The 25,974-nt window shown below is 37.3% G+C and overlaps 2 protein-coding genes across 3 annotated transcripts in view; one reads left to right on the top strand and one right to left on the bottom strand.

Annotated features, from left to right (window-relative positions):
- The window catches only part of ikbkb (inhibitor of nuclear factor kappa B kinase subunit beta), a 31,074-nt gene extending 7,290 nt beyond the window's left edge, over positions 1–23,784 (top strand). Inside the window, exons 4-22 of the mRNA XM_084086663.1 lie at positions 2,489–2,606; positions 2,764–2,833; positions 6,591–6,679; positions 6,859–6,948; positions 7,061–7,185; positions 8,259–8,366; positions 9,180–9,396; positions 10,046–10,240; positions 10,325–10,439; positions 11,801–11,924; positions 12,823–12,974; positions 13,081–13,142; positions 14,065–14,168; positions 16,165–16,214; positions 16,294–16,393; positions 19,323–19,470; positions 21,478–21,599; positions 21,687–21,786; positions 22,994–23,784. Coding sequence (XP_083942789.1) covers positions 2,489–2,606; positions 2,764–2,833; positions 6,591–6,679; positions 6,859–6,948; positions 7,061–7,185; positions 8,259–8,366; positions 9,180–9,396; positions 10,046–10,240; positions 10,325–10,439; positions 11,801–11,924; positions 12,823–12,974; positions 13,081–13,142; positions 14,065–14,168; positions 16,165–16,214; positions 16,294–16,393; positions 19,323–19,470; positions 21,478–21,599; positions 21,687–21,786; positions 22,994–23,041 — 2,137 coding nt within the window. The 3' untranslated portion in view covers positions 23,042–23,784. The remainder of the gene's footprint in view (positions 1–2,488; positions 2,607–2,763; positions 2,834–6,590; positions 6,680–6,858; positions 6,949–7,060; positions 7,186–8,258; positions 8,367–9,179; positions 9,397–10,045; positions 10,241–10,324; positions 10,440–11,800; positions 11,925–12,822; positions 12,975–13,080; positions 13,143–14,064; positions 14,169–16,164; positions 16,215–16,293; positions 16,394–19,322; positions 19,471–21,477; positions 21,600–21,686; positions 21,787–22,993) is intronic.
- Positions 23,785–23,882: 98 nt separating this feature from the next.
- Positions 23,883–25,974, bottom strand: part of vdac3 (voltage-dependent anion channel 3) — a 14,161-nt gene continuing 12,069 nt past the window's right edge. For both annotated transcript variants that reach the window (XM_084086704.1, XM_084086703.1), the window contains 3 exons: positions 25,759–25,909; positions 25,618–25,675; positions 23,883–24,588 (listed from right to left, as the gene is read on the bottom strand). In XM_084086704.1, coding sequence (XP_083942830.1) covers positions 24,497–24,588; positions 25,618–25,675; positions 25,759–25,909 — 301 coding nt within the window. In that variant the 3' untranslated portion in view covers positions 23,883–24,496. The remainder of the gene's footprint in view (positions 24,589–25,617; positions 25,676–25,758; positions 25,910–25,974) is intronic.

Here is a 25,974-nt window from a genome sequence, read left to right as displayed (position 1 = left end):
GTATATCGCCAAACCACAACCATCACACACGCAGATGTTTTGGGGAACACACCCAGGACTGAGTTTCTCAAGTTCACACACACATTCAATGATGATCAACCCTTAATGATGATATCAGTGTTCAATCTCAGAAATGTCCCTCTTTTGTGGAGGGAAAGGAATCCCGTCATGTTTTCCGAGGAAATAGATTGACGTCAAAACGGCATGAAGTCTGATTAAACTCACCCGTCATGAGAAATAACCCGTGATTTATGGAGCGTGCTGGACTCTGACGTGACCGTAACCCCAACTCAGTGTATCCGTGTGGGGCCTGTAATGATTAAAATACCGTTTGATGAATCTTTGCTGTCTGCTTCATAACTTCCAAACAAAGATTGTTTTTCTTCAGATTAAGATTCAGAGCGCTGATTTGTATAAGGTTTGGTCATCTTGGACACTGTTTATTTTTCAAACAAGAAGCAACACTGCATAAGATATTAGAACTTTTCAGAGACTGTAAAAGCTTGTCTTGTTATTTTAGGGAATTTTAAGGTTACACACATTAACTTTTTACTGAAGCTGTATAAAGCTGATAATACAGCAGTATTGGGACAATGTAGGGCGGAGACTTCGTTCGGTCCAACATTGTTGACTGTATATTGGCAGATCTGAATGCGAGCTTGTAGTCGATTGTAAGAAATTGGTGGGGTCCGGCATACGACACCAGAGAGAAACCTGTTGTTTCATCAGAGCAGATGGTTGAGTTTTTTTTTAAATGAATAAATTTAGAAAACGGGATGAATTTCCATTTAAGCCTACTTCAAAATTCATTATAACTTCACTTGGGTTCATACTTTTTTTTCCAGCTGAAAAAAGTAAAAGAAAAGTCGTAGTCGCCTCTTCAAGTCGAACACACCTAATGTCTTCCGAAGCACAAAGGGTTGTGGGTAATATTAGCTAAACATTTTTTTTTTTAAATTAGAAATCGTAAAGTTATCTTCGACTTATGATTTGAATTAAACTTAAACTTCAAGTCCCCATGAAATCAAAATTGAAGTTTTTTGGCTTTTACTATGAATATGTTAGCCTTACTGTTATCTATAAGCTTCAAAACGATGACAAAATTCACATTTAGAAGATACAAGCGTTCAAAACTTACAGTCTCTCACTTCCACCAATATGGATCAATGATTTTGATGACATCACTGCAGTTCAGCTTCTCATCAGTTTCCTGTCCAATCAAATGCTCTCTAGAATCTGAAGCCCCGCCCACTACACTATAAATAGTTGCTGAAGCTGCGGCTGAAAACGGTCACTTGTTCACACATTTACTATTTTCTACATGGTGAAAGACACACAGTGCACTATATAGGGGATAGGGAACGATTCAGACAGTGTAAATATGCTTTCCATTGAGGCGAATGAAGTTTCACGTTAGAGTCACACGAATCTCTGGTCCAGAGACACGATATACAGAGCAGATCATATGATTGAGTCGATGCAGAACACAAAAGGTATCAGACCCGTTTGAATTCGGCACAGAATGCTGTATTATAAAGCGATATGGAGGAGATCAGGAGGAGAAACGGTTAGAGATTAGGAGGAAACTGCAGCTTTACCGAGCTCAACGGCTCTGGCCAAGCTGTGATATAAACTATTCGATATGTCCCGCCTCATCTTCCCGTTTCAGTGGAAATTACATCAACACATTGAATAATGCTGTGCGTTTCAAGGCACTTCAGTGGGCTTTTAAGTTACTGAATTGACTCAACTGGTGAATTGTTTTGTTTTTAATGGTAAGGTTTAGGAGAGCCGTTTTGCTTTTGAAAATGATTTCAAGAACATTAAAGGTGATGATACACAGAGCAACTTTTTGAGCAATGTTTCCGTCAACAGGCAACCGGATGAGACACAGGGCCCACGACTGATCTAAATTATCCAGATAGAAATGTATTGCTTATTTTCAATGGGAAAGTGCCCAAGCAACAATCGCTTAGCAAGATTTTCAAAGTTAAGATGTTTAATCTTTCTCGAGAAAGATTAAGCATCTTAACTTTGAAAATGTCACACTTTTTGCTTTCCTTTTAGTTTAGATGCTTAATCTTTCTCGCTTAATTCTTTCTTTCTCGAGAAAAGCAAGAGATGTACGGAAACTCTTATGCAACTCACCCGTTGTTGCTCAAGGCCTAATTCTTGTTATTAAAGCAATTATGTCAGGATGGTTGCACGTGAAGGTTAAAACGAGCTGTTTATTTTCTCAGATGATAGTTTTAGGTGTTGCCGTTGCAGTTATCCTGTTATGGTGCCTGGAATCCATCTGTTTTTATTCCTCTTTGTCCTGAGCGTGTGTTTTATAGGAGGTTCGTGTAGGGCAGGGCCGGCCAGCCGTCTGAATATTACAAACACATTTTTTAATAACAACATGTTGTAACCTAGATTATAAGAGGGTTATATGTACGTTGTGTCCTTTAGTGTTTGCACGTAATAATGAAGCGTCTCTCTTCTGCAGGTTGAATCACATGAATGTGGTGGCGGCGAGAGACGTTCCAGAAGAACTCCAGAAACTGGCCACGAACGACCTGCCATTGCTGGCCATGGAGTACTGCCAGGGAGGAGACCTACGCAAGGTGTGGCACTTACAAAAAAGCTTTTTGGGCAAATACAATGGTGATGGCATGGGTTTTTGGACATGCAGCATGGTACAAACCATGGTATATGAATAGTCCAATGATTCAGTTGCAGGTTGCATTATGAAAATAACCTCTGTGCTTTCTGTATGTTCAGTACCTGAATCTGCTTGAGAACTGCTGTGGCATGAGAGAAGCTGCTGTTCTGACACTGATTCAAGATATATGTGAGTTTGCATACACCAGCCAATGGCGGTCCAAAGTTATTCCCACCACTAGGGTCCTATGATTTCCACAACGCGGAAAACGTGGACAGAATTGCGGAGTCCAGTTATAAAAATGTAATTTTCAGTGTAATGCTACAGAATTTGGCAAATTTAAAAGTAAGGGTTGTACACTTAAACTGCCTTATGGATTAGTGTCTGTGAAAATTAACGTGCAAAAAGACTATTGAAACTCAAAATCATAAATTTTCTTCCATGTTGTAATTTTAACTGTAAACCTGTGTTGTGCAGCACTTTGTTTGGCAAAAAACATTTGATTACACACCATTTCTGACAGTAAATTTGATAACAGAATTGTGTGGGGGGGAAAAAATAAAGCATTTTATTGGGCCCTGTTATTGTAAAAATGTTAATAAATTATTATATTGATAAAGTTTTATGAATTCAATTGATAAAGCATGCTTTTAGTTACTTAAAGATGTAATTAAACCATTAAAACTGAATCCAGAAAAATTTAAACAGAATTTCTGAAAAAAATAAAACGGCTGTAAAATTTTTAATTTTTGTTAAACTGGCAATAAGCTGTTGTTAAATTTAATTTAATTTAATTTGACATGCTTTTTGATTAATGAAATTTTATTTAACCATTAAAACGGAATCCAGAAAAATTAAAACAGGAAAAAAAGGGATTTGGGAAGAAATGAAACAGATTTCACAGGGCCCTACAACACAAATAACACAAGCAGCTGTTCAACTCAGTTTTTCCAGCACAGTCTTTAGTCCCAGCAGACGGCAAACCAGACTAGTTGACCTTTATCACGTGAGCACGTGAACATATGTGAGCCGTAAACAGAGGTCAGCCGAACTAGTCGGTTTACATTTCTGCTGAATCTGCGTTTGTGTCACATCAGGTCTTGTAAATGTCAGAACATGAACCGAATCAAATATTTAACCCAGATTTGCAGCTGAAAGTGGTGGAGAGTATGAATCAGACCAATCTGATGTCCACACACACACACACATTACCAGAGAGAAGTCGTTAGATGCATTATGCAGCTTAAGACTTTTTTAGCAAGAAAATGGTGGGGGCTCTACTAAAACTTGTGGACTTAAAAGGGAAAGTTTCTCCAAAAATGTATTTACTCACCCTCATGTCGTTCCAAACCTACAATCAAACCAAAATGTATTCAGAGTCAGACACCTTGCTGTCCTAACTTGCATAAATGAACTATAGTGTCCTGAAAATATATTAAAAATTATATATGGTGTCTGAATATTTTTTGGTTTGACTGTACATGACTTGATTTTGTATGTAGACCAGAAAAGGAGGTGTTCAGCTTAACTATAGCCGCTTTCCGACCGGAGGAACCTTTTCACAGTTCCTAGAACTATTGGCTAAAGTACCCGGATGTCGGCGTGTTCGCACCGCAGGAACTAGGAACGATTTTAGTTCTAGGAACTCCATTTGTAGGAACTAATTTAGGTCCTACTTCAGAGTAGGGTCTAAACTAGTCTCGCGTAGCCAGACCTTCAGACTGACGGCTGAAGGTCTGGAATTCATAGCAGCTTTCTTTGGCCAAGGCCCGCCCATAAGGCCGTTTGACCGACATATCAAACAACCAATTACAGTTCGTTTCGTTCAGCGTCACGTTTCGGGGCGTGGAAATGTCCCCACAACAACAGACCGGCGTGCAACAAGTCAGTCAGCACAGAAAATCAAAGAAGGAGAAGAAAACAAGCAGTAAGTCATTGATCTGTTCGTGCACGCATACTTTTGAGAATCCTACGTTTAGCTGATCTTGATAAATGCTCATTGTCACTCATGTAAACACAACAGTTTTTCGTCCGTAATCACACGTCTGCGCTTTGTTTCCCGGCGGACCGAAAATAAACGCGACACTTGCGCCCCCGGAAATCCGATAAAATTCAACCAATCAGATGACGACTTCGACATTCCTGAAGTGTTTCCAGTTAAGTGTACCATATGCATCAGACGTTTAGCCAACGTTCCGTGGGCGTGACGTCTGAGGCTGAGACTAGGTCTAAACCAGCACTATAGGAACTATCCGTGACGTTAGTGTACGCTGATTGACCGAACGCACGCGGAACACCAGCACCCGCCATTTTTAAAACAGCTAGAATGTAAACACACAGATTATAGCCTATATATTTACTCCAGAAACTATACAAACATGGAAAACAGTGATAGATGGGTCTCTAAACCTTTATGCTGAAGAGAAAATCCAACGCAACTTTGAGGGGACCAAGCCAAACATGATTATGTTTATCTGCCCAGCTAGCAACACTGGACATCAACCACACAGCATAGGCTAATAACCTTTTTTCATATACTGTCTAATTTCTATAACAGTTCTATCTAATAACATATTGAACAGTACTGTTAGACAGATTGCTAACTAATAAACACAGAGAATGCGAGCATTGTTTGCTCTGGCGTTCTCAGCGCCGCCAAAATAAAGGTCCGTCGCGCCGTCAAAATAAAAGTCGGCGTGCTTGCGTCACTCCCTTACCCCTCCTACCAGTTCCTATGGCCACTTGGCCAGTGCGAACGCAAACAGCAAAACCGAGTTTGGGGGAGAGTAGTTCTTAGAACTGTTTAGAAGTGGACAGTTCCTAGAACTAAGTTCCTGTAACTACTTGGTCGGAAAGCGGCTTATGATTCATTTAACTTTGTTTTAGACTTCCTCTTTTTTTAGAATCCCTAGAAATACAAACAGACCCAAATGAGTCAATAAGTAATGCAGTAAGAGTAAAGAGCTATAATTGAACGTGGAGCAGCTCAGATCGTTAGATGAGAAATGTTTGAGTATCTTGGCAAATGTGAGCACAGTTTGAGACATCTCTTGTGAAATACGTGTGAGAATACATGTGAGATTTCTGGGGTCATTTTTAAGAGAACTTGTTTTCTTCTGTCAAGCAGAACTAGGAATTGGTCTATTTTCATGTGTAACTTTCAGAACGTACGTAAAAAAAAAATCATACTGGTTTAAAGATGAGAAAATGAGTGACCTATAACCTTTAGTCACTATAGAGATAAGATATTGTGACCTGGATTGGGTTGATGAGTTACGTCTGCTGTTTATTTTCCATTGTGAGTAGATTCTCTTTGTTTACACTCGATCCACAACTAACAAAGATCTAATGATAGGCCACAAATGCCATTGTATACAACATGTCATCGTGCCGTATCTTATCGTCACTCTGTGGTCCAGCAGAGATTTTTCTGTTAAATCACCAACATGAACCTGGATTTAGTCACCGGCCTCATCCTGTTCAGTTTCCTCTCAAGAGAAAATACTGCGGTTTCCTAAAAGAAACATGTTGAGATGAACATGGCCATCAGTTGATGTGGAAGTCCTGTTTCCAGTAAAACCGGCTGGGTGTTAGACCCTGATCCTACGTGACCTTATCATTGAGGATTTATTGGGAAGACTTAAGAAAAATAATGTGGAAACATTATTTCTGGCGGTCAACTGGAGTGTTGGGTTTGATGTCTTAAAGTGATAGTCCACCCTCCTCAAACCCATATGAATACCCTCATCATTTACATTACTCAACCGTACGTCATTCCAAATCTGTATGACTATTTCTTCCCATTTTCTTCGCCACAGTAACACACAGTACATTCAAGACCAGTGAGCTGGCAGAGCATTGGTGTCTAAAGTTATATTGATGATTATCTCATTAAAATGTAAATATATCCAATAAATAAATAAATAAATAACCTGTCTCTCTCCAGCCTCGGCGCTGACGTACCTCCATGGGATGAGAATTATTCACAGAGACCTCAAGCCAGAAAACATTGTACTTCAACAGGGAGAAAAAAGGGTAAGTGTCGAGAGAACTGGCGCAAAAGATACAATTCACTAAATAATAATGTATAAAAAAATATATTTTTTTACATTTTGCAGTAATTCTGTTTTCTAAAAGCATTAAGACGGCACTATTTTCACTCTCATGTTTTATTGCTAAATTAAAGCAGCATGAATGTTTCCTGCATCTTGTAGCTGGTCCATAAGATCATAGACCTGGGTTATGCTAAAGAGCTGGACCAGAGCAGCCTGTGCACATCGTTTGTTGGGACGCTGCAGTATTTGGTGGGTACATCGACGAATTTATGCAAAATGCCAGACTTCTTGATTGATTAGCATCTCATCTTTACTGATATACAGTATTTTGTCTGTGTGTTGTACTGTCTGTCTCTCTCAGGCCCCTGAGCTGTTAGAGCAGCAGAAGTACACGGTGGCGGTGGATTACTGGAGTTTCGGGACGCTGGTTTTTGAGTGTATCACAGGATTCAGGCCTTTTCTACCGAACTGGCAACCCGTGCAATGGTAATTATTCCCACAGCTGTCTGAATTTTACACTGCAATGTCTGATGGTTGCACAGGTTCTCAACCTTTTTGACTCCAAGGCCTCTATTGACATGAGTATTCAATGCCCCATTTTTAGGCGAATAGGTTTTATCCTGTACATCTGCTGTAAATTACTTTTCTTTTCTTTTTTTTACATCTTTGGATACTCCTAGTTTCTGTATATTAAGTTTCCTTACTCCATAAGTTATAGGAGCTGAACGTTCTTCAGGGTTCCTACTCTTTTAAACTACCTAATTTTGTTTTGGAGTCTAAAGTATAATAGGGGCACTTTCAGATTTTATTCATTTCCATGAATGACTATTCCAGGTCTAGATATTACACTTTTAAAATGAGGCTTCCTCATATATTCATGTTTTTTTTCCAAGACTGTGGGAATCCTGGGTCTTCATAGAAACCAAAATCAGTGTTGATAGGGTGAATTGAAAGAAATATACTGTTTTTTTGTTGTTGTTTTAGCCTGTTTTAATTTAGCCTTTATCTTGCCAAATAAAGCAGGCTGTTTGATACGGAAGGTAAACTGTAAAAGCTGATGCAGATGTGTGGAAATGACACCATTTCAAAAAATAATTAGTAATAATTTATAAATAAATAGCTTTTTTCTGTTTTACATACTAGTGGTGGCATGTGTGTACTGGCTTCAGCTCTTCAGTTTAAATGCAGTGTAAAAGTGGTATGTGTTGGGTTCTGTATGTGAATGAACCCAATAGCGAGACTGAAAAACAAAAGTACAGTCGGTTTTTCATAAGTCATAACATGACAGCTGGAGCCAGAGTTCCTGTACTTCATGCAGAAAAGACCTTCATAAACACTATTGTTCTAACATCTTATGTTTGAGGAAAGATAATATTCCTGCTACAATAGTTTATTATTCCGGGGATTGCTGTACTGTGATTGGATGTGCTCCAGTATTCTCACCACATGGACTGTTTTTATATTATAACCTCTGAGAATATGAGAAAAATCAAGGGTGTGTCGCAAAATAAATCCAGGTTTGTTTGATTTCACATTTCTCTCTCTCTCTCTCTCCTCAGGCACGGGAAGCTGTTGCAAAAACAACTGGATGATATTGTGGTTTACGAGGATCTGACGGGAGAGGTTCGATTCTCCAAACACCTTCCGAACCCTCACAACCTCAACAAGTGAGTCCTGTGACTACGTAAACGGAGGAATCTGTTACTAACCATCATGTTGTGTTCGGGTCATTTTGAACCCGGAGAGGATTTTGAAGTTAATCACAAATTGTTTTTGATACTTTTTGTCAATTATTTTGTGTGTTCCCCCCCACACTGTAACACTTGTGATGTTCCTGGTCAAAAATTGACTGGCCTACAAAAAATTGCTTATAAATTTCTCATTATGCTACATCATCACAAAATATTCAATTTAATCTTTTTGTCAACTTGTTTTCTTTCAATTAGGACCGGTTATATATTTCTTTTTGGAATTGATCGATCGTAGGCCTTATTTATCTGAGCTTACATACCTCAGTTTTTGAGTGAAAAAAAAAAAAGCGTTATTTGTGGATAATTTTGTCAATTTTACATAAAATATGAAAACAAATTGCACCGTTTATCACACTAGTGTGCTTTGATGTTTAACCAAGAAATTTGTTTTGAAATGCTTTTATTTTGTATAAAATGGCACAAAGTCACACTTGTGGTGTTCCCGGTCAAAAATGATTGGCCTACAAAAAAATAGCTTATAAATCTCTTGTTATGCTATTTTATCAAAAAATATTAGAATCAATCTTTTTGTCAACTTGTTTTTTTAAAATTAGGACAGGTTTTGTATTTATTTTTGAAACTGATTGATCATAGGCCTCAAATTATTCAACAACAATTATTCATTCATTAGTTTCAAGTACAGCTAAATCGATAAATTTGACTGAAAAATACCACATTCAGAGTGAATATCTAGCTGGATTGGTTAATCTAACTCTAAATGTGTTTCAGACTGTTAGCTGGGAAGCTGGAGAGCTGGCTACAAATGATGCTGAGATGGTCACCGAAAGAGCGAGGCAAAGATTTAAAACAGCAGAGCAAAGACAGTCAGGAGGGGGTCAAAGATCAAGAGGAGGACAGTAAAGAAACCAGTCCAGAGAGTGTCAAAGACTCTCCGAAAAGTTCCTGTTTCTGCTTCGATGAATTACGGCGCATTCTGGATCTAAAGGTAAGCTGAAGCTCTCGATGATGAAATGTAGGGCGAATGTCATTATCGATTAGTTGCATCTGCCCAGCACTGAATAATGAATAACGCATTTGTATGGACAAAATGCATCTAAAAATAGTGTGAGAAACATACTGAGCTGTATTTCCATTTTGCATGAATGCTCGACCTGACAGTCTGCGTTAAACTTCAGACTTTACTGAATGAGCGCCGGCGCGTGCATGCATTACAGAGGAAGACTATTAATATTCATCGCAAAAATATTCATTTTGCTGAAATATCTGTTGTCGGCCATTAAATTTAGGTTTAAAAATCAACATTAAAGTATTTGTAATTCAAGTATCTTATGAGAGTGGTAACTGTAAAGGGATAACTGCGTGTAATTGAATATAAATGTAAGATTTTAACATTTACAGGATAAAGAAATGGACGTGGAGTAGTGTGTTTTGTCAATAAAAGAAAAGAAGAAGCTTTTTCATCCGATTAATCGAAGAAATAATCGACCAACTAATCGATTTATCAAAATAATCGTTAGTTGCAGCTCTAATGGAACGATTACAGCAGCAAATGGCCCCTCAGAATCATCCTAATCCTCCCGTTACGCCACAGTGTTGTGCATAAATATGCCTAATTTTATCGTCTTTCTTCTCAGCTGGTCCACGTACTCAACATGACCTCGGCTGAAATATTCACCTACTCCGTGCAGCCGCTGGAAGACGTGGCGTCCCTTCAGGAACGAATCGCGCAAGACGCTCGCATTCCTCCGGCCAATCAGGAGCTGCTGCTGGAGGCGGGACTTGCCCTCGAGCCGCAGAACAGCGTCATGCAGTGTGCCATCGATTATAGCGTATGTTTGACACCTTTTAGATGCTACAGCAACTTTTTAAAGTCAATTCCAACCCAGTTTAGCCTGATTGTGTTGTGTTTTTAGCTGATGGACGCCCGGCGCACGGATGAGCCGCTTGTTTTCCTGTTTGACCGTTCGTGCTGCAGTTACGAGCCTCATTTTACGCCTCGTGTCCTTCCTGAGAACGTCCGATTCGTCCGTGAGTTACTGTCCATTTCTTGCCCTCATTCACCTCAGTAGTCTAAAGACTTCATCACTATATTGACAGTATGTGTTGTCCTTTTAAAAACAAGATTAATAGCTTTTTTTTCCATTTAACAAAAACTTTGAAACATTTAAATGCTATAAAACAATACCAAAAATATATAAAGTAAACATATGTTTCAAACGTTTAAGTGCAGAAGAACTAGCCTATAATAAACAATCAAAACTTTTTTTTAGATATTGATTTGAGTCCAGATTAAAATTAGGGATGCACGATATATCGGCCACCATATCGGTATCGATATATATTTGGTAATTTTTAATGTTACCGTTATTAACATGATAAGAAAATTTGCTTGAAATATGATTGAAATCACTTAGAAAAGGAAAGTACAGTAAGTGCAATACAAGCAGTGCAAGTCTGTCATATAGGCTACATAAAATTATAATGAGAACACAACTGTAAAATGTTGTGAATTCTGTGAATTTAGATTTATCGGCCAATATATCAATTATAAAAAATTATCGGTTATCGGTATCGGCCAAAATGTTCATATCGGTTCATCCCTAATTAAAATTTAAAAAAAGTGTGTCTAAAAGTATTTGGTGTTGCTTAATAATCTGAACGGCTGTTTAAAAAAGTAACTGCTTGACTTCCTTTCTTCTCCATGACAAGTGAGTTAAAAACAGAAAGTTAATCAGGAAACCGATGCAACTTCATTATTTCTGGCTTTCTGTACAAAGCGCCACCTACTGTCAGAGAGTGAATCTGCATTTTCATTCAGCCGAACACTAACAGCTTTTCATCCATGTTTTGGTTGTTTAGATCCAAGTGCAGCACATACAGAGTGTTATTAAATTGCCTTGCCTTGCCTTGCCTTGCCTTGCCTAAAAAAGTTATCTAGAATAATTTATAGTAGGGGTGTAAAGAGACCCTCATGTCACAATTCGATACATATCATGATACTGAACTCACGATACTATGTTATTGCGATACTTCAAGACATGAGGTAAAAGGTTAACACATTTTTTTTACTGTTGATTAAAATGCTAAATTTGGTTTTACATTGGGATGTAAATGAATAGAGTTGGACTTGTAGTACTGACACTAAAACTCTGAAAACTTGAATTTTTTCCTCACAGTAATTTTTATTTTGGGTGAACTATTGACACTACATAGTCACTATCCACGATACATATTGTTGTATTTTTGTTTTGCGTTATTGTTATTGTGACACAATATATTGTTACACCCCTAATTTACAGTATTTTAAAGTGCCGACAATACCATGCAACACTGGTAGTGTCTACACCTCAGAGAAGGGTCACTAAACGGATCTGTCTTTTGTGATGTAGAGAACGAGCCGAAACGCTCACTCCAGTACAGTTCCCAGAGACGCACATGGGGTCAAGCGTGGCAAACCATCCGCGCGCTGAAGGAGGACTGGCAGAGGCTGCAGCAAGGACAGAAAGTAGCCATGTAAGACGAGAGCGATCTGTAAGAGCTGACGCTGATGTGAGAGGCTGTCAGTCTCAAAAATAAATACAAAACCTGTCTTGACTGAAAGAAAACAAGTTGACAAAAAGATTGAATCCAATATTTGGTTGATAAAATAGCGTAACAAGTGATTTATAAGCTGTTTTTTTGTAGGCCGGTCAAGTTTTATAGGGTTTTCAAAACAGCACATGGGTTAAGAATGTGGAATTTTGAGCTTTTTCTGATTTATTTACGATACATTTAGTTCTCTAATGTGAAACAGAATATTTGGCAGGAAAATAATGTAGGGCGAGACATGATTTTACCCATCAGTATTTGATTGGATCATGAAAGTGGTCTGTGATATTATTAGTTCATTTTATTTCCCCCCTCTCACTTGGTTACAACAACAGAAGATAATAAATATTTTACAATGTAATTACATTTACATTTAGCAGACGCCTTTGTCCAAATCGACTTACAAATTAGGACTAAATTAAAAGAGTCTTAAATTAAACTGAAAGAGTCATCGTGAAGAGACAAAAATAACACAAGAAGTGCTCAAAATACAAAGTTCAGGCATTGCTCAGAGTAGCATATGCCAGACAAGGTAGGATTAAAGGAAAAGGAAAGATAAAAAAAAAAAAAAAAATGTATGAGGTTAAGACAGGAACGAACGTAAAAATTATGATAATAAAGATTATGATTTTTTTCTTTAGAACCCCTAAATCACAAGACCAGTAATATTTATTGGGAACACTCTACAACAAGGTTGCTACTTTATTGTAAAGTCTTTACCCTTTAGTCTTTATTAAACAAGTAAACAAAAGTAGTCACATTTATTTATATAGAGCTTTAGTGAGAGGCTGTAAATGACTCGCTCACTCTCTCTCTGTTCCAGCATGAGTCTCCTCAGGCATAACGGCACATTGTCAAAGCAGAAGAACGAGATGGTGTCGATGCACCAGAGGTTAAAAGCCACGCTGGAGTTTTTCAGCACTAGTCTGCACATCGACATTGACAAATACCAGGAGCAGAGAGCCACGGGCATCGGTATGACACACCCTCACAATTAAAATATTAGTGTACCCAAACCGGCTCGCAGTTCTGTTTTTAGCATTACTTTCAGAGTGAGTGTTGATTGGCTCATGCTTTCCAGCTTCTGAAAAATTATTGAGTGTCTGGAGAGAAATGGAGCAAACCGCCCTCGACTGTGGACAGGTACATGCCTATCTGATGTTATGTTAATTAGGGGTGTGACGAGATCCCGCGATATCAAAATATTTCTAGTTAAGGTGAAAAGTTGTCTTGCTATTCGAGAATCCATGAACCGCATTATTAGTTTGTTTTCTTAAGGCTGCATGATATATTAAAACAATTTAAAAATCATAATATAGCATAGCATAGCATAGTGCTATCATTTATAAACCTACTCTTATCACAGGAGAATACATCAGTATGTTATTAATTATGTGAACTGTTCATTGCGATTTCAAAATAAAACCCTCGCTCTTGAGTTTGCATTTTTTGATGTCCACAAGTTCTTGTTCAAGAAATTACAGCATCTCTATCGTAAAGAAGTGGGCAAATATTAAAGATTAAGTGGTCATTTGAATTAAAAGTTGTTTGGACAATATTAAACAAGGATTTGAGCCATCTCTTAAAGCGCCCTCTGCAGGCATTAGTTATAATACATGTGCATAAGTTAATAACATTACATTATGTTGTTCAATAAAACCATAAAATTACTTTATTTTGATACTTTATTTATACTAATTATTTGTTGTTATTATATATGTATTTTATGTCATTTTAAAGGTTATTGTTCACTTGTTTGTTTGTTGTATTGTTATTACCTAATAATTATTCAAATAATTGAACAATTACTCGATTACCAAAATAATCGTTAGTGACTAGATTAGTTAAATGCGCCTGCATTGTTCTGCATTTTGTGACTTTAAGTTGAATATTTTTCTAGTTATATTTTGTCATTGAAGATTTCTTTAATATAGTGCTTCTTAAAAATATCATCTCGTCTCAACCCAATATCGTGTATCGTCACACCCCTATGTATTTGCTATCATAGTGAATGTTTGTGTGGTTGTAACCGTGTGTTTTGGTGTTGTAATTGTGTGTGCGTCAGACAGAAGACGTGAATAAACTGGAAGAGGAGATGATGACCCTTCAAACTGATATTGTTGAACTCCAGAGACAGCCGTGGAGGAGTGGAGAGGCTTTAGAGACACTGTAAACCAACACACACACACACACACACACATACTAGTCTCATGTAGTCATACTGATGATATAATGTTTGGTGTGAATCATATTTGATACATTGGGCTTTAGGAGCTCATATGGTATGATTTAGTAAGAATATGAAGCTTATACTCAATAAGGAAAAATATACCTCAGTTTAAGGTTAGGGTTTTTACATTTACTTTTTACAAATCATTAAAGATATCACGTGAACCCCGACCTGAAGGTGAATGTGTTTACAATGAAACTAAGAGGCCTTTACTTGATTAAAAATAGTGAACTATCAATCAGATGACAGAAGTAGATTGTGTGTGACAGGTTTTTTTGTGTGCAAAGTTTTGATCCTGGTGATAATTCAGAGGCCTATCAAATAGTGTTTCAAATAGTGTTGTCAAAAATATCGATATTTATCGATAATATCCTCATTTTCTCCAGTAGCAATACCTCTCTCTTCTGTCCGATGGTGAATTGACACACAAATTGCGAACTGAAAATACGCCCAATGGAAACAGTCAATTTCACAAAAACTCCCATTTATCGCAAAAAAGTTTTCACGCTCGCATGAGGAGGTTTTTCTGGCAATTCGAAAAAGAAATATTTCGCAAAACTGCAATGGAAACAGTTTTTGCGCATTTCCAGGTCAGCTGACGTAGACGGCGCGGTGTGTTTGGACAGAATACGAGACAGAGTTCTTTATTAAATTCATAAAAGACAATGAATTACAGGAATACTGGATTCTAAACCTCAAAGAAATGCCACAATCAAGACCTCGAAGCAGAAATGAGTGAGAAACACCCAGAAACACCTCATATGTGCCGCTCACAGTATAAGGGTGTTTCCTTGCCATTAATGATTGGATAACACACATACGTCTCCTTTGATTACTAATAATGGCCAGTGCAGTGGCTGGGATATACATAAACCTACCAACATCCATTGCCATGATTTTTGGAATAACTTTCGCGAGAGGAAATCGTTTTTTGTCGACATTTAGAAATCTGTAATTCAAATCTGTAACGGAAACGCGCCTACTGATAGTATATTATACTATATAAGCAGCGCGAGAACCAAAATTAAGTTATTTTCCGTGGCTTATTGCGCTTAAATGGTCAAACACACACAAAATTATGTCAAAATGCCCGTCTTGGTGCGTATAAACAGTCAGTTTTGGGATATAAATAGTTAACGCACGTTAAGCGCATAAGCTCTTAAAGTGACAGCAGCCTAATAAACCTGCTGTCTGTCATTAATGTTAATCAAAGAACAAAAGACAAAGAGAAAGTCACTCGCTGCTCTTGACTGAATAACCTTTGTAACTTTAATTGTAAGCATTTATATAGGGATTAGAAATACAGATCTGTATTTAATATTTAAAATGAAGACTATCTAGTGTTATTTTACATCTTTAATTTCTATAGTAGGCTATTTCTTACCCGAATACTACTGTTAGAGCCACCCGAGAACTTTAAGCTGGTTATTTCATGCCACTTTATTGTATTTATCATTTGCAATTTGTTTATTTATTCTTATTTTATTACTGGCTGTTTACTGTTTTTGTGTGTGTGTGTGTGTGTGTGTGTGTGTAAATTTAGTTCAAAGATTCAAATAAAGCCTCCCTGTGCAGTGTGAAAGCTATTTCAACAAAATTAAGAGATAATAATAAAATCATCTGTACGGCAGTTTTCCCCATGGTATCGAATATCGATATTTTTCAGAATCGAATATCGAAAATCCAGTATCGTGACAACACTACTATCAAATACGATTATCAGAGATAATCAGAGATTAGATGTCTTGAACCCCACTAACTTTATCAAATCCAGTGATTTGTTCTTCCTCAGAAGTGTTACTGTAATCTGATACATAATAAACATGACTTGTTTCCCAGCAGACTGGTGTAATCCAGTGTCTGACTCCCTGAAATACCATGAGTGTGTGTGTGTGTTTGCATACGCTCCCACTCACCTGTGTTGTGTTTTTGCAGTGAGGTGAAGGCAATGGAGCTCTTCCGTAAACTGAGAGAGAAACCCAGAGGTAAGATACGCTTGTCAACATCCTCAGACTGAATGAGCCTCTCCATCATGTGATCTGAAGGTCTCTTTACTGTCTCCAGAGCAGCGCAGTAATGGCGACTGCCAAGAAGTCATCAAACTGGTGGTTCAAGCCGTACAGTTCTACGAGAGGAAGTTACGGGACTTTTACACACACCTGAGGTCTGTTCCTGTGAGACATTTAATCAGATTTCATTACACAACATTATTGACGGCTGTGATATAATAATATGAGCTCTGTTCCAATCCCTAAGTTTTCATGTCTGTTGTCTAACTTACATAGGCAGCATTCTAATATTGAACCTCTTACATAGTAAAACATTATCATGTTTAAAAACTAATAACTTAAAAAGCCCAAAAATTATACCACATAAATATAGAATAGTAATTTTTTTATTGAATTCAATTTTCAGTATTCATTCAACGAATGCATTCTGGGATTATTATCTTCACAGTGAACAACACATTTGATTTAAGTATCTTAGAAGTAATACTTTTATGCCTCCTACCTTTTGATTTACTTCATGTCAGGATAACATCAGTGTTGCTTGACAATTTCGTCTGGTCGTCATGTTTGTCAAAAGCACCTAACGTTATATTTCGATAGAGGAAATGTATGAAGCGGTGAACATTTTCATCCAATCATAAACATGACTGTTGAGCGCGAGAACGTAGTGGCAGATCAAAATGTCAAAAGCAATTGTATTTCGGTACAAAGTTGAGACTGAAATTGTAAAAAATACGGCCAAACTTTACTGAGATTAAAGTTTAAACCCTCCCGCGCGTGTGCGCGCTCTGTGACTGTGAAAAGCGTCAACGGTTTTCTGTGTACGCCGTGTTTTTGAAGTGGAGAAGTAAGCCAATCACAGACATGTTTGTTGAGCGCGAGAATGCACTGCCCAATCATAGACGTTTGGTCAGACAGACTCCACTCAAGGCGCTCGCGATGAGTCGCGAATCATTTCATAATGACCAACAAAAACACAATGTAAATAATTTTTTGAAGTGATTCATGGATTATAAAGTGCACTTTGCTCACTTTCAGTTTATTCAATGCTGCTCAAGTACATAATGCAAAATTTCAGGAGAGACAACCGTATTTAAATTTGAGATTGAATCTGAAATTGCGATATAACTTAGTGAAGATAACCCATAGCAACAAACGTTACAATAAACATCTGTCGAAATAGACCTACAACCTGTTCTATTACGTGTAGTGTTTCTTAAATATACACTTTAATATTAAATATACACTTAAATATAACGTTTACGTTTAACATTTAAAGGGTACATGCTAATGTTTTAATGTACTGTTTAGGCCTACTTATTAGCATTTATTTGTTTAATATTCAGTTGTAAACTGTTCTTCTGAAGAGCTGCTTTACAGCTGATATTGAAGTAATTTCATAAATCGACACTGTTTGTTGTTTATTACTTAAAGGGATAGTTCATCCAAAAATGAAATTTCTGTCATCATTTACTCACCCTCAAGTTGTTCCAAACCTGTACACCCAAAAGAAGAATATGGGTAACTAAACAAGTGTGGGACACAAAAGAAGATATTCTGAAGAATATGGGTTGATGGTATAGCAGGGCTGCCAACTCTCACGCATTGAGCGTGAGACTCACGCAATTGACACTTTTCACACGCTCGCCACACATCCATTTTCTCACGCACAGAAAAATTGTGGAGCAAAGAGGTATTTTTAATATTAAACTAATTCTCAGCTCTAGATTCCGTCAATTTTATTACGAAATTCAGACAAAAATACCTTTGGCGCTTGTAAATGTGACGTGACAGATCGCTGAGCGCCTCAGTTCAAGTGCACGTGAACCGATCACCTGTTACTTTTTTATTTAAAGATGCAGTACAACTTACCGAAAGTATACATAATATCGACCAATTAGTGTTTTTCAACCACAGAAAGAGGTCAATATAACAGCAGGAGAAAAATTATGTCACATAACCTTACATTTACCTCAGGAAAGCCATTTAACGACCATAGCATGTTAATTAAATAGAAAAAATAGCTAGAGAGGAGATTTTGCTGAGCACTATATTACATATTTATTATATTTTTACTTATGTCATTAAATAATTGTTATTATAACAAAAACTGCATTATATTTAATTTAATATTATTTTTAACCTTTAATAATACCAGCAGATTGGGCCCTCTATGTTTACAGCATTAGGTGAGATTATTTTTTTAAATAAAATTTAAAATAAACATGTATCCAAAATAGTCAATATTGAATCAAAATCGGAATCAAATCACAAGAATGGAATTGAAATCTTGACATTTTTGTCAAGCAATAATAAAAACTGTATCCTATACCAGTCATTGTACAATGTAAACATTGTAACATGTTGTCACTAAACTTCATAAAATTCTATTTAGTTACCAAATGTTTTGACAATCACAATTACACTTATTGTGATTCAATATCCCCCACCCCCCCCCACCCCAAAAAAAAAAAAATCTCACTCCAAGCTAAACTCAAAAGTTGGCAGCCCTGGTATAGCCATTGACTTCCATAGTAGGGGGGAAATACTATGGAATTCAATGGCTATACCATCAACCCATATTCTTCAGAATATCTTCTTTTGTGTTCAGTAGAAGAAGTAAATTCATACAGGTTTGGAACAACTTGAGGGTGAGTAAATGACAGAATTTTTTTGGGTGAACTATCCCTTTAAGATGCTTTGAAACAATCTGTATTTAATAAAGCGCTATTAAAGTGACTTGACTTGTTTTTGATAAGGTACAAAAATGGTTCAGAGAATTGCGAAACTGTACTGGTATATCGTGAAAACACTACTAGATGTTTTGAAAGACAGCTATTAATGTTCAGATCAATTAATTGTGTATCTGTATCTAGTTTGTATGGAATTTGGACCCCTTTCCTCTTTTGTATCTTTTGCATTTATTGTTTCCTTCATATTTTCCTTGCTCTATCTTGCATACAGTCACTTTCAAAGAGTGACTTGTTCAGTGTTTGTAATATTTAATTTAAACATATATAAGCTAAAGGTGTGTGTGTGTGTGTGTGTGTGTGTGTGTGTGTGTGTGTGTGTGTGTGTGTGCAGTAAGACGATGGTGTGCCGTCAGCGAGTGCTGGAGCTGCTGCCCCGTGTGGAGGGGATGGTGAGTGCGATGGCCCGGAGTGAGAAACGACTGCTTCATCTGCAGGAGAAGAGACAGAAGGAGCTGTGGAACCTGCTCAAAGTCGCCTGTGTACGTATACGGTATACTACTCATACTAGTCCTCCTGTGGGTCCATTGTGCACAGTACGGGAGTCAAACCAAAATGTATTCAGACACCATCAACATTTCTCACATTATCACAGTTTATTCGCTATAGTTTGAGTTATCAAATCAGTTGATATTTCACTGGTTTTGTCCGTCCTTCTGTTAGACTGTCTCACACATGAATTATGTTGAATATCTGTCAGCTGTTAAATTTAACTACACAATTAGATAATACCAGTTTAGCTCAACCAATCACCAAGCAATGCTTCATTTTGTTCAGTCTGTGTGTAAAAAGAGCATTAGCAATTAAAGAAAACACACTTCAGCAAAACATGATCAGCTCAAAGTGTCTGAATCGTTTTTGGTCCAAAAGTTTTATACATTTACTGGTAGTCACTGTATGAAGAATTTTTGGGTATAATATGTCACAGTTTACTTTATTTTGCTATCCTGACTTATATAAATGAACTATAGTGTCCTGCACACACTAGTAAAAAAATGTCAAAATTATATCTGGTGTCTTGATAATTTTTGGTTTGACTGTACTTATGGTTCAGAGTATTCATTTTTCCCCACATTAATTTCACACGTCTAGTACAATCATGTGGTTTTGTTTCATTCATACAGTGTATACTTTTTTCTTGATTTACCCCAAAAGAATGGAAGTGAAATGTGACAACATGCCCCATAGGTGAGGCACATTGTAACATGACCATATGACAAATTAACATTTTATCTGATCTAATCAAAAAAATATACAAGACAAACTCAAATATTTTGTCAATAAAATACAATTATTAACCTTTTCATATAAAATAATGTCATTTTTTAATAATTAAAAATAAACTAATTTTTGAGTTTGACAACTAACACACCGCAAAACACAGCTATACAGCATAGTTCAAAACATAATAATTATTAATAATTTCTGAACGTTGACTCCCAGTCTTTATTCAGCTTTTTCTCATGGTTTCTCAATAGAATTCATAAAAGTATAGAATAGAATTAAAATAGTCATAAAAGGGGCACGACGCAGTGTGACAACATGCCCCACCTGCGCATCTGGGATTTAAAACTGGCTAGTTAATAACTATCTCATCTGTTAAATAACAGATATAAAATTAAAATAACATCAGATTTGTCTAATTTGAAATAAACACAAAAAACAGAGATGAAAAATGTACTTGTGTAAGAAATGAACTTTTGCTATGGTTAAATAAATGTTCAGTGATATCTTCCAAAGATTTTTTTAATTTTGGCGCAATTTTTTCTCTATATAGTGTCAATATGGCAACTGTTAAATACACTTAAAGTTTTAAACCAAGTAAAGTCACATTTATTTATATAGTGCTTTTTACAATACAGATTCAAAAGCAGCTTTACAGAGATAACAGGAAAATAATGCAACAAAGTTTGTTTCTAGAATAAAATAGCGTCATATTTCATAAATAAGTTCAGTGATGGTTCATTTTTATTGTACAAAAGTTATTAATTTAGTTCATTTATCTATACAGCCGCTCTGGAGAAAACCGTGATGTCATCGTCCAGCTCAGTTCAGTTCTCATATAATGGTGTCGATGCAGGAGATCAATAATATTGTTGAATATTAAATGCATGTTTCCAACACAAACAATGTGTGTGACAACTAGCCCCGCTCACCCGTACACACGATTTCTGCATGCATAGAAATTTCTGTTAGAGCGGTGTCGCATAAGCGGGATCCTCAGTTAATACTAATGATCTTTGCAACGGAAGTGAATCAATCAATCAAAACTAACTTTAGCTGGACAATAACTTTATCCTAGAGCTGCTGTACAACCAGAACAATCTGTTAATTTAATTTAAAGCTGCTTTGAAACAATCTGTATTGTTAAAAGCGCTGTATAAATGAAGCTGACTTGACTTGACGTGACATAGAAAACCCAGATGGCCTGAACATGCAGCAGATCGCACTGTTCTTCCGGATGCTTGATTTGAGTGTGTGTGTTTTAGAGTAAGGTTCGCAGTCCCGTGAGTGGCAGTCCAGATGGAGGACGAACCCCACCGGCCCCCGGACACCCGCTGATGTCACACAGGTCTTCACATCCCAGCAGCCCTCCTGACACACCGGAGACGTGAGTCCAGCGCCAGTGTGTGTGTGTGTGTGTGACACACATGTACACGTTTCCATCTCAAACGTTTCTCTCTTGTATTTGATTTAGAGACGAGTCTCAGGTTGTGATCGAGGAGAGTAAGATGTTTGAGAGCCGTCTGCAGAGTTTAGTGCAAGACACCATTCAGGAAACTGAGACCAGCATGCAGGTAAATTCTGGTTACTAGTTTTGTCTCCCAAAGTAGGTTTATATATTTAATGTTTTATTTGTATAGGGACGGATACAATAAAAATAGATGAACATAGTGACAACAGCCATCCAATGCGTATCATAGTGCTTGTAGCTAATGCTAATTTGCAACACTTGTCCCTGGAACAAGTTTACATGCATCCAAGGTCAAACAACACTTTAATTTCCTCATAATCTCCACTGCAGCATCAGCTCTTTTCTCTCAGTGTCTGAAACGGTTTGATCAAGGATTCAGTCTCTCTAAGCTCCGCCTCTCTGAGAGCTGATCTGCTGTGATTGGTCAGAAACTAAACGCTCATTATCATATCTGAATCTCAGCTCTTGATCACAGTGATACGAACAGTAACGATGGCGTGTGTTTTACCGTATCAATCTCATCAAAGTGGATTTGATTTGTCAGCAGAAAACAGCGTCTTCTCGACATGAACAACACGAACCAAACTCTTCCAGTCTCAGATAAACTACAGTGTTTGAGGGCGGGGCTAAGAGACGCTGTTCAGCCAATCAAGACCAGAGGCTGGCATTATGCAAATTAGTTACAAACCTACGCAGGTTCAGCAGGAAGTGAGACTGAATTACTGACGACTCGTTTCAGTTCAGAATCACTTCTTTCTTTTAGGAGACAAAAACTCTATTTATCTGCACTTTGATCTGTGAAACTGCAGAACTATCCATTCACAAACCGCTCTGAAAGAAACTTCACTTTAAGAAATATAACTATTAGTCTCGAGTTGTAAATGAATTTCAAAATCAGCAAAAAGTCACGCCACGAATAACCATGACAATAATTGTTGATATTACCGATCAATGGAGAACTCGAGCAAATCCCTAGTAATCATAATAGATGCAACATGATATTTTGATGATTAATTGCAACAATTGATTTGAATAACTCAATAAACTCATTAAAACATCATACACATAAGGCCATCCTGATGTAGCAGGTTCATTTATGATTTCTGTGTTTATGAATTATGCATTCTTTAAGTTTTGTCTTCAGAGCAATATTAAGAAAGATAAGTACATTCTTAAGAAGTATTTTTGGAAAATACAAAATATTTGTAACTTTGTTCACAAGTAAGAAAATTTGAAAATGTAATTCTTAAGAATGTTTTGTGAATCCACGTTAAGAGATTATATTGATCATTATGATATTTCTCTTTTAGATCCTGAGGGAGTGGAAGTGGTTGAATGGAGGGCAGGATCTGGCTTGACGTCACTGTTACCTGTCAATCAAACTGCTCGGATGAGAGAACTGCTCATTACCTCAGAAGCAAACAGAAACGATGCTGTACCGCCACCAACTGGAGGAAACACGATACTGCAGGCAGTGTGTGCTGGCCACTCAATAATAGGGTTATAAACCCTTAAAACAGTTTTTTTTAATATAATTTGTTAATCAAAGTTTCTTGTATCAAAGTACTTGACTATTTTCCAGCCTTTCCGATGTTTTTGCTGCTGTCTTCTATGCAAACGCCTCTTCACATGTATTGGCTCTATGACAAATTGCTTGTGCCGTTCCTCATTTGTAAGTCGCTTTGGATAAAAGTGTCTGCTAAATGTAAATATGAATCTGTCCTAGTTCCTCATTACCTCACTGTGAGTAGAGGTTTATCTTTATGTCATGAAATCTTCACGAACACAATAACAAACATCCACATTTACACATCGAGTGATCAGACTGTCCGTGAGCATGTGAGCTTATGAAATATGCAAATTACAGCTTCAGTTGAGGAAATTATTTTTATATCCTGAAAAAAAACTTATTTAGTGAATTTTGTTATTTTTGTCTTTATAGGTTTTAATTAATTTGTTTTATTTTTAGTATGTCAAGTTAAACCAATTGAAAATGAGAAATGTGGCTGAAATAGTTTGTTTTTATATTTTATTTTATTTCAGGTCAAGTCTTTTATGGTTTTAGTTAACTATACTAACCCTAAATAAATTGGTGTATCCAAGAATTTTGTGTTTGTTTTTGATTTCTAGTGTAATTTCATTTTAAACATTACATTTTTTAATACTTCTAACAAGGATAAAAAGCAAATGAGAATAAAGTTAATTCAGTCAACGTTCCTCTTTATTAATTTCCACAACATCAGTTTCTTCTTCTAGTCCTCTGCTTTTAACATAATCAGTTTTTTTTTTATGGGAATAAAAACAAGAAATACAGAGAAGGTCATGGAGCGTCCTCTAATAACTCCAGCCCACAAACATAGACAACCATCTTGTGTGATAAATACGTGTTTGGCAATGAAAGTGGACGGATGTGAGTGAGAGGGGCTTGACATTCAGAGAGTACCATTAAACTCTTTCACTATAAGCACTACAGACACATCAGCTCCTGTGTGACGGTTCAGAAACTAAAAACAATTAGGATATTTATCTAGTTCAATTTAAAAACAACATGATATGGTGCCACGTGTGTAACGTTAATAATTGCCATGATATGTTGTCACATAGTGAGCTGGTGATGGAGGATTGGTGTGGACAAATCATGTGACTGGTGATCCTGTTTCTTATTGGTTGAGGTTCTAGAGGGTTTAAGGCCAGATTAGTTAACCAGGAATTACAGGGGGAAAGTGTGATTTTGCATGCGCTGAAGTCGTGCTGTCAGCTTCCCGTGTTTCTTTTCTTTCCGTTGATGCTTCTCTGCTTCTGTCCGTCCGTCGTTACACCTCCAGCTCGAAGCCCATGCCCACCTTGTGTCCTCCGGCGTTGAAGTTCTTGGCGTCGATCAGAGCAGATAGAGTGAGCTTCACACCTGCAGAAGATACAAGACACTCATTATGCTTCATTGGCACTTATTAAAGAGGACCTATTATGCTTTTTACATCTCTCTTTAGTGTGTAATGTTGCTGGATGAGCATGAAAAAGGTTTCAAAGTCCCTCCAGCGGGAGTTCTTCTCTATATCAGTGTCAGTATTAGTGTTCTTCACTCTTCCGCCTCCATTGTAGTCTTGAGTTTCTTCCGGGATTGAACACATCACAATATTCCTCATTTAAATAATTCATATGCAGAATAAAGGGCTGGGGCCTGGTTGAGTTAGTTAGTAGTGTGTTGAAACTGGTGGTTATGGTAAGGGGCGGGGCATTTCCCAAGCGCTCGACCAATCACAACACACTGATCCAGCTGACCAATCAGAGCACAGTGTGCTTTTGAGAAGGAGGGGCTTAATAGAGTTCAACAGTCGATTTCCGGAAATAAAAACTCATTTTCTCCATAATGAATTTGATTTTGAACGATAACTTATAAACCTTTAAAGACAGCCCTACTGTGAGCGACGAGGTTGTTAATCAGTGGTATTTGCTTCTGCTGAAGACGTCAGCCTGTTATTTCAGCTTATTTTTACAATAATAGTGTATAACAGTGGAACTTCTGGTGAAAACTACATTACCCATGATGCTGTAGAGAAAATTCCAAAAAGTCGAAAAAGCAACAACAAAAAAATAGCTCTTTAGCTCCGCCCACTCCCATCAAGCACTGCGAATGACAAAGTCGATCTCCCTACGCTCTTAAAATCTGAAATGTTTATATAGCGTACACATATATATATATATAAAATCAACATTTGGAAATGAGTAGTTTTTAAATGAGTAGTACTCCATCGTTTTTAATTCGATCATGCTGTTCGCAATGCTTCATGGGATTGTAGTTCTTTCCTTCACCAGGCCATTCAAGCATGAAAACTTATTCCAGTAGAGCCCAAAAACAAAATCAAGCCTTTGTAAAAGACATAATATGGCATCTTTAATGCCTGATTTTTAAACAAAAATAAAAGTGTTTGGTTACCTGGCCGAAGGCTCTGTGTGTATCCTACTCCAACCAGACTAGCGTTATTCACTTTGGCCTGAAGAGACACACACATTGGCATCAAGCGTCAGTAATGTTTGTCAGTTTAGGAAGGACAGTGACGGTGTTCTGTAGACTCACAGCGATGGAGGAGTCTTTGTCTAGCTGGTATTTGGCAGCGATGCCGAAGCGTGTGTTGTTACTGCCCGCGGTCCAGGCCAGATTCACTGCCGTCTCCAGCTGACCGTTCACCTTCTGATAGATGGAGCCGCCGAACTCTGTGCCATCATTACTGCAACACACACACACACACACACACACACACACACACACACACACACACACACACACACACAC

The sequence above is a fragment of the Abramis brama genome (genome assembly GCF_963993115.1).
Source record: "Abramis brama genome assembly, chromosome: 16".
NCBI lineage: Eukaryota > Metazoa > Chordata > Actinopteri > Cypriniformes > Leuciscidae > Abramis > Abramis brama.
Note: the sequence above shows the minus strand (reverse complement) of the source record. Positions and strands in the feature narration are given on the sequence as shown.